General features: G+C 37.9%; 1 protein-coding gene across 1 annotated transcript; it reads left to right on the forward strand.

Annotated features, from left to right (window-relative positions):
• The first annotated feature begins 301 nt into the window (after positions 1-301).
• On the forward strand, positions 302-6,089 carry LOC117909135 (beta-amyrin synthase 1-like). The gene is made up of 18 exons (XM_034823028.1): positions 302-702; positions 1,929-2,114; positions 2,211-2,300; positions 2,389-2,586; positions 2,682-2,766; positions 3,071-3,237; positions 3,328-3,516; positions 3,596-3,709; positions 3,875-3,994; positions 4,073-4,195; positions 4,287-4,385; positions 4,487-4,543; positions 4,683-4,729; positions 4,816-4,959; positions 5,055-5,240; positions 5,324-5,396; positions 5,504-5,587; positions 5,730-6,089. The coding sequence occupies exons 1-18, from the start codon at positions 502-504 to the stop codon at positions 5,874-5,876; spliced, it is 2,310 nt and encodes a 769-aa protein (XP_034678919.1). The 5' UTR covers positions 302-501; the 3' UTR covers positions 5,877-6,089.
• Positions 6,090-9,647: the final 3,558 nt, after the last annotated feature.

Below are 9,647 nucleotides of genomic sequence, written 5' to 3' on the forward strand. Positions count from 1 at the left end.
TTCTTTAATTAAAAAATATATCAATTCCCTAAAATTTTATTGCAAAGACACCATCCTTATATCAGAGGCTCCATAAAGGTAAGACAAGCTTTTCTTTGAAATAAAATATATCAATAAAAAATACTTGAAAGTCAAAAAATTCCACAAACTTGGTGGGGGTTGGTGAAAAATTCCATAAAATACTTGAAGTGGGTGAAAAAGGAATTAATAGAAGTGATGGGGGTTGGTGACTGACTTGGTGTTGTGCTTCTATATGAATGAGTGATTCCCACCTGGAACTCGCCATTCCAAGTTTCTGAAGTCTCTCTCTTCTCTGCCCACCCAGCACCTATCTCTCTGTCCTTGGTCTGTATCATTTTAACTTAATTTTACTGCAAAGAAAAGCTTGTCTTACCTTTCTGGTGATTTCATGATCAGCAGGTGTTTTCGGAAGGGAGACGCACATATTTGTAAACTTAGATATACATAGAGATATATCACGTCTGTTTGGTGCGTTAGAAAATGTGGAGGCTCAAGGTTGCAGATGGAGGCGATGATCCCTACATCTACAGCACCAACAACTTCGTGGGAAGACAGATATGGGAGTTTGATCCTGACTATGGAACCACAGAAGAGCGAGCTGAGGTCGAAGCAGCTCGTGAGAATTTCTGGAAAAACCGGTTTCAGGTTAAGCCCAGCAGCGACCTCCTTTGGCGGATGCAGGTGGTTTGATCCCATCTATCTCTAGTCTTGATATCACAACAGATATTTATGTGTCATCTGCATCCTAGATTCCCGTTTTTAAATGAACGTACATAGCTAGCTTTCTTATTTAATTCGTTTCCATATGTTTGATTACTCTCTCTCTCTAACACCCTCCCACTCCCTCGTACATGTGTAGCTTCTATTTTTGGGCTTACATGCGAACTTAATAAATTGGGAAAAGAAACATGTATTGATACCACTTGACTTCATCGATCAAGGTGACCATAGTGGGCCCCCATATGAGGCTCACCTCCCACCTCTCTCTCTCTCTCTATAACACCCTTCCTCTCCCTCATACATGCCTAGCTTCTATTTTTGGGCTTACACGTGAACTGAATGAATTGGGGAAAAAAAAAAAACATGTATTGATACCACTTGACTTCATCAAACAAGGTGCCCATAGTGCGCCACCATATGAGGCTCACCTCCCACCAAATGAGATTAAGATATCATAAAGTAAAACCAAAAAAAAAAAAAAAAACAAAAAAGAGGATATATTGGGGGTACTACTATTGGGTGATTTTGGACCTTATCACCCCAAAAATTAACATAAAGGGAGATATTTTCCCTCACACTGATAAGGAGTCACCCAATTCCTTCTATAAGAGATATGGGAAAACCCAACAATATTCCCCTCATACACCAGGCCCTAGGTTAAGAGACCATCGACCAAATTGTCGGATAATGAGAGGTGAGACCAATTCCAAAACCAAGTTTTGATATCATATTGAACAACTAATTTCCTAAAAGGTTGAGTTTGTAGGATTTTAACCCAAAATATATATTATGTGCTTTAACAATTGTGAGCTCTATCTTGATTCTCTTAGCTTGGAACCACTGTATAAATAGATGCTTATTATTGAGCTCAATTTACCTTTTCTTTTCTTTTCTTTTGAGCTGGTTGAGACACCATCAATCAGATTGTCAGACAATGAAAGGTAAGACCCATTCCAAAATCGAGCTTTGATACCATGATGAACAACTAATTTCCTAAAAGGTTAAGTTTGTAGGATTTGGACCCAAAATACATATTATGCGCTTTAACAATTGCAACTCTATCTTGATTCTCTTAGCTTCGAACAATTGTATAAATAGATGCTTACTATTGAGGTTAATTTACCTTTTCTTTTAAACTTGTTCTTCACTAACTCCCATTTCATTTGGCCAAAAAAAAAAACCTACAGTTTTTTAGAGAGAAAAATTTCAAACAAACAATACCACAAGCGAAGGTTGGGGATGGTGAAGAAATTACATATGAGACAGCCACAGCAGTAGTGAGAAGGGGTGCACATTTCTTTTCAGCTTTGCAGGCTAGTGATGGCCATTGGCCTGCTGAAAATGCTGGCCCATTGTATTTCCTTCCTCCCCTAGTGAGTCTACTCAACACCCTCTCACCCTCCTTAAAATCATGTATATGGACCATTTTAATAGCCATTCTCAATGGAATAATTTCATGGAAAATGCAGGTCATGTGTCTATACATTACAGGCCATCTTGACACTATATTCCCTGGAGAATATCGTAAAGAAATTCTTCGCTACCTATACTGTCATCAGGTATATATATTTTGAACCTAGTCATCATCCTAACCTCATAAATGGGCTTGGAGCTTTGAAGTATGAAAATGGCTTATGTACATGGCAGAATGAAGATGGTGGGTGGGGATTGCATATTGAGGGACACAGTACAATGTTTTGTACAACACTCAGCTACATTTGTATGCGTATCTTTGGAGAAGGGCGCCATGGTGGTAGAGACAATGCTTGTGCAAGAGGGCGTAAATGGATCCTCAATCGTGGTGGAGTGACATCTATTCCCTCTTGGGGAAAGACTTGGCTTTCAGTATGGCCACTTGAAACACAAGTTCACATTCATCCTATACAATGCATTCTTGTGTGATGGACTGAATCTTATATGATATTGCTTCTTTCGTGTAGATTTTTGGCTTGTTTGACTGGTCAGGAAGCAACCCAATGCCCCCAGAGTTTTGGCTCTTCCCTTCTCGTCTTCCTATGCATCCAGGTTTGTGTTGTAGTCATCTACTCAAGTGCTTGAATTTCACATCTACTTCTGCACTTAATGCATTTTACATCCTAGGGTCTTCTTACATAAAACTTGGAATTGGTCACACGGACTCGAAATGTTTAAGCCAAAAGCTGTGTAACTTCAGCCTTGTACAATTATAAGATCACGCACGAATACTTAAAAATTCAACCTGGGGATGGTTTATTAGTCTCAAGAAATGACATTCCCATGTCTACTTTGGTCTAACTTTCATTTTCCTATCGTTGGTCGAGCTTCTTGTAATTTGAGTCCATAAATGCAGCAAAAATGTGGTGCTATAGTCGGTTGGTTTACATGCCCATGTCATACCTATATGGTAAACGATTCGTTGGCCCAATCACGCCTCTTGTTCTAGAACTGAGAGAAGAGCTCTTCCTTCAAGCATATAATGAAATCAATTGGAAGGAAGTACGACATCTTTGTGCAAAGGTAAGTTTTGTTTTTGTATGGAACACTTTTCCATTTCCGATGAATATGCTACGCATGCATGAAACACACATTCAAAATTGTTTATTGCAGGAGGATCTCTACTACCCCCATCCCTTAATACAAGATCTGATGTGGGATAGTTTGTACATATGTACTGAGCCTCTTCTTACTCGTTGGCCCTTCAACAAGTTGAGACAGAAGGCTCTTGAAGTAACAATGAAACACATCCATTATGAAGATGAAAACAGTAGATACATCACTATTGCAAGTGTGGAGAAGGTATTTTTCTGCAGTGGATAACGTCTATTTAGACAATATGTCACTTCTTTAGGATACTAATATCGCTTAAGTTGAATAGGCATTGTGTATGCTCGCATGTTGGGTTGAAGATCCAAATGGGGATTATTTTAAGAAGCACCTTGCTAGGATCCCAGATTTTATATGGGTTGCAGAAGATGGACTAAAGATGCAGGTCAGAAAACAAATTAATTCAATCACAAATCTCCCAAACAGTTGTAGGAAAATTAGATAATATCTATTCATCTTTTTCTTAAAATATTTCAAGTGTGCAACTGGTTTGAAGCTATGCTTTTATCCTTTCCTGCCTAATTGGTTTTGAAATTGTCAATTGTTGTAGACCTTTGGTAGTCAAGAGTGGGACACTGGTTTTGCCCTTCAAGCACTGCTAGCTTGCAATATGACAAATGAAATTGGACCTACACTCAAGAAAGGACATGAATTCATAAAGGAATCTCAGGTTTGTGTCTTGACTTTAACTAGAATCTACTTGGGTTTCTCATGGTCTATTTGCTTCATACTGCTTGAAATCTTGAAGGTCAAGGACAATCCTTCTGGTGACTTTAAAAGCATGTATCGCAAAATTTCCAAAGGATCGTGGACATTCTCAGATCAGGATCATGGTTGGCAAGTTTCTGATTGCACTGTAGAAGGTTTGAAGGTAACTTTTTCTGTTCAAACACTTAATTGTGTTAGGGCTTGCAGATTAACTAAAGTCACTTGGTTTCTCACTGAAGTACCCTCTGTTGCAGTGTTGTCTCCTATTTTCAATGATGGCACCAGAAATTGTTGGTATGACGATGGAACCCGAACGACTATTTGATTCTATCAACATCTTGCTTTCCCTACAGGTGAGAATCATCTTCCTTGGGCCATTTCCATGGTTGTCCCCATCACAAAACAGGTTATAACTTCTTAGTATCAATAACCCTTGTTTTCAAAGCCACTGCAGAGTAAAAATGGTGGTTTAGCAGTCTGGGAGCCTGCAGGAGCTTCAGAATGGTTAGAGGTAAATTACTTCAACTTGTTTAAGTAAGTTCAATGTTTCCGTTTTATCTATCTCTCTCTCTCTCTCTCTCTCTCTCTCTCTCTCTCTGTGTGTGTGTATTCTTTGAATCTAAATCAATGTTAATCCCTTCTCTTTTCAGCTGCTCAACCCCTCTGAAATTTTTGAAGACATTGTCATTGAGCATGAGTAAAATTCTTGATAATAGACCAGCTTTTTTTTTCTAACCCTACTAGCTTTTAACTTCCTTGGAGACTAACAAAACGATGATCTAGGTATGTCAAGTGCACTGCATCAGCAATTCAAGGTCTGGTTTTGTTTAAGAAGTTATACCCCCAACACAGGACGAAGGAGATAGACAATTTCATCACAAATGCTACCAAGTACATTGAAGACCAACAAATGCCTGATGGCTCATGGTATGTTTCTCAACTCCACTATTACTATTTCACTGGGGAAATCTCTTTTTATATATGCAGTGCAGATCCATTTAAACAAGGAAGCATTTCACCAGGTATGGCAATTGGGGAGTATGTTTCACCCATGGCTCATGGTTTGCACTTGGGGGCCTAGCAGGTGCTGGCAGGACTTACCACAACTGTCTTGCTATTGGTAGAGCTGTTGATTTTCTACTCAAATCACAAAGAGATGATGGTGGTTGGGGAGAGAGCTATATTTCTTGCCAGGATAAGGTAATTCTTACTTGCCACCCACTACTCTGTTTTCTGGTAGATACATGCACAAAAACAAGTAATCCTTGTGCTTGGTGATACATAAACTTACACCTCTTGAAGGAAACAAGTCAAATCTGGTACAAACCGGGTGGGCTCTGATGGGGTTGCTTTCTTCTGGGCAGGTCAGTTTATACAGTTCCACCATCAATAAGCTTAACTTGGTCTTCTACATTATTTTCACAATATGGCTTATCCTCAAACATTTGAGTCTAACCTTCCTTTATAACAGGCGGAGAGAGACCTAACACCCCTTCACAGGACTGCAAAGCTGTTGATGAATTCCCAAATGGAAGATGGTGATTTTCCCCAACAGGTAGCTCACTTGAACATGAATAAAAAACCAAAGGAGTAACATTTTAACATGGTTTTGGGAAATGGAAAATGATGTTCTTTTGTAGCTGACTATATATATTGGGTGGTAGTCTAACCATTTGATCATCAATTATCTATGGCAGGAAATCACTGGAGCCTTCATGAAGAATTGCATGTTACACTATGGAGATTATAGGAATATTTTTCCATTGTGGGCTCTTGCAGAGTATGTAAGTGAGTGCCATCGCCTTAAGTCTGGTTGCATTGCCGTGCCAAAGAAGCATCTGTAGGAGAAAAGCTCATATAATGTTGAGCAATGTCAAGCCCTTTGAACAATGTTAAGGAAATGAAAAGTTTATCTATGTCATGGTAACATATTTTGAAGAATAGTTTGTGCAAGAGAATAAAACAATAGCAGAACCTTACTAAATTCAAATAATCCAGATCTGGTCGATGTTGTAAAGGCCTCCTTCTCGGAAACTCAAACTTCCGTTGATGCACTATGCCGTTGGCGTTCTCATAATAAACATTGCATCTGCATGTCACTGGTGGTACCCTCAACAACATTTATATTCAGTACTTAGCATAAGATAACAGTACAGAAGGCTTTGTAAAATATCTACCTAAGGCTCCAAGCTTGTTCACTTTTTGGTGAATATTAAAGAACCAATGCTGACAAGAGGAATTCATCCATAAACATCGAAAGGTTTTGCTTCTTTGATAAAACAAGCTTCCTGGATCAGATAACCAAAAAGCAACAAGTGTCACAATAAATACAAGTAACATATCAAAGAAGTTAAGTGAAATATGTCTATAAGCAGTGCCTGGATCAAGCCTAGGCTAGGTTGTGGTCCCAATTTCCGAGTGGTCAACCTATATTGTTAAGATTGAGGCCTAAAAAACTCTCCATAGGGCAGCCATTTGAATACTAATTCCAATACTGTGTTGTAATTCCATCTGAAGCCATGTGACAAAGTCACTCCTATTTAAGTAATTTTTATTGCGTGTGTCAAATACACCAAAAATTATGCATGTCAATTTTCATTTGAAAATGGTTTCCAAACCCATCTTTAGCTCATTTTAATGCCAAGAGCCTGCATCAGAGGTTTCCTATATATTATTGTCAAACACCGACCCATGTCATTTTCCTCTCCATACATCTCCTAAGCTGATCAATTATAGAGAATGGGAAAAGTGGACAAAATTTACATGATTATTATTGGAGAGTCCTGCAGTGCCAAAATCACTACTTTATTGATAACATCTTCAATGTGTCTATATTACAATACAAAATCCCAAAACATTTAATTATGTGTCAATCAATACTAAATTAATTCACTTTAAAGACACTTGCAAAATATATCCTAAACAAATATCCAGAGATGAAATTTCACCATGAAAATACTTGTGATAAATACTTGTGATAAAGGAAACTCCAACTCAGCCAGCTGATAATGCAATCTGCCAGAAAGGAAAACTACTCTCCATATTTGTAATGTGGAAAATCAAGGCTGGAAGGAAATCTCACTTACCTATTCTGTGTAATATTCCATTTTTGTGTAAAAAAAGTATGTATTGTTTATTTATTCTTTAGAAAACAATCAGTAAAGCAGTGGTGAAAATTCAATATTTCAAAAAAATAGTTTATGTTCTTCATGGTATCAGAGCGGGTTAACCTAAAACAATCCAAAGCTTCCACGACAACCCTAGAAAATGTTCTTAGCTCACAAGTTCTCTCTGAAAATAGACACGCATCAGAGGATACAATGGGTACTGAAACAAAGAAGACCCATGACCAGTCAATAGAGACATGGTCTCACAATGATGGTCTACTTACTTTCTGGCTTCTTGGACTCATGACAGAAGAAGTGATGTTTTTGTTGGATGGAACAGAGACTGCCTATGATGTCTGGAACTCTCTAGAAGAAAAGCTCCTTCCAATGACCAAAGATAAGGAAGTGCAATTGACCAACAGACTCCGAGGGCTGAAGAAAGGCACAAGGTCCCTTGATGAATATCTAAGGGAGTTTAAGGGCATTCGTAATGCATTAGTTGTAGTTAGAAAACCAGTAAGTGACCTAGACAAAGTTTTTCAACTAGCTCAAGGTCTTGGAACTAAATACATGGATTTTCGGATGGCCATGTTATCAAAGCCATTGTATCCCTCTTACAATCAATTTGTTATGGCTCTACAAGGGCATGAACAAATGATTATGATAGAAAATGAAGATAACAAAGAGTCAATAAACCATGAACAAGCCTATTTTACCCAAAGAGGAAGAGGAAGAAATCGAGGAGGAAGATTTCTTTCTAGAGGTCATGGTTTCACTCCAACAGGACGATTCAATCACAATGCTACCAGTGACCAAAGGCAGAATGTTCATCCCAACACAAAAAATCCAAGAAATAGCTTCAACAACCAACTTCCACCACAACACAAACTCCAAAAATCTGAAGGTATTATTTGCCAAATTTGTAATAAAGCTAACCATTCAACTTTGGATTGCTCGAACAGCTTTGACTGTTCGTATCAATCAGAAGAGATTCCTTAAGCTTTGGCTGCTATGGCTCTAAATGAAGAAGAGAAGGATCCTAATTTTTATATGGACTCAGGAGCAACAACCCATATAACAAATGACCCAGGTAAGATGTCCCAAGTAATTCCATATAAAGGGCATGATGCAATTTTTGTTGGAAATGGAGAAGCTTTAAGAATCTCACATATTGGTGAAGCCAGACTAAAAACTAAACATAGAGATCTAAAGCTTAAAAAATTATTGGTTGTTCCAGAAATTAAGAAAAATTTGTTATCCGTTGGACAACTTACCTCTGATAACCCATGCTCCATAGAATTCTCATCAACTGGTTTTGTCATTAAGGATCAACTTCAGCAAGTGCTAGATAGAGGAACTAAGAAGGGAGGTCTCTATGCATTGGAGGAAAATGTGATTCAAGCCATGACGGTTACTAGGTCTAGCAAGGCATCATCAGAAGTGTGGCATTAACTCATGGGGCATTCGCAAACAAAATCTATAAAGCTTTTGCAATAAGAATATCATTGAAGTATCTAGTTGGATGAAATTAGCAATAGTATGTGTTAGTTGTCAGTTAGGAAAAATCTATAAACTTCCTTTTGGCTTAGGAAATAAAATTTCCAGCAATCCTCATGAAAAAATTCATTGTGGCTTATGGGGACCTACAAAAAATAATTCGACTCAAGGATACAAGTATTATTTTGTTTTTATTGATGATCATACTCACTATACATGGCTTTATCCCTTTAGAAGAAAATCAGATTTCTTTGAATGTTATTTGAAGTTTCAAAATCTAGTTGAGAATCAACTTGAAAGACGGATAAAAATCTTCCAAAGTGATAGTGGAGGTGAGTTGCAATCAATGAAATTTCAAAATCACTTAAGCAAGTGTGGAATTTTGCAACAAGTCTCATGCCCAGGAACTCCATAACAAAATGGGGTTGCAGAGAGAAAACATAGACACATTGTTGAAATGGGTTTAACAATGCTTTTCAATGCCAAACTACCATTGAGTCTATGGGTAGATGCATTCCTTACTGTTGTATACCTCATTAATCGGTTGCCTTCCACGGTGTTGAAAATGGAGAGTCCATTCTTTATGCTCTTCAAACAGTATCCAGAATATAGGAGCTTAAGAATTTTTGGTTGTCGGTGTTTTCCATACCTTAGAGACTACGGGAAGAATAAATTCTCACCTAAGACATATCCATGTGTTTTTATTGGATATAGCTCTCTACACAAGGGTTATAGATGCTTGTATCCTTCAACTAAAAGAGTTTACATATCTCATCATGTCATCTTCAATGAAAATTGTTTTCCTTATGCTAACTCTCTTGTTAAGGAAAATTATTTACAGATTCCTATAGAAATGGTATCATTCTCAACTTCAGATGCTTTTTGTGAGACTTCAAAAATAGATCACCAAACTAAGTCTTGGAAGGAGAACACTGCTAACCAATCAAGCAACTCCAAGAAGTGCAACCACTGCCCATGCACTACTGAGCAAAGAAACCAGTTTAGTGTTGA

Source organism: Vitis riparia, chromosome 19 (genome assembly GCF_004353265.1).
Source record: "Vitis riparia cultivar Riparia Gloire de Montpellier isolate 1030 chromosome 19, EGFV_Vit.rip_1.0, whole genome shotgun sequence".
Classification (NCBI taxonomy): Eukaryota; Viridiplantae; Streptophyta; class Magnoliopsida; order Vitales; family Vitaceae; genus Vitis; species Vitis riparia.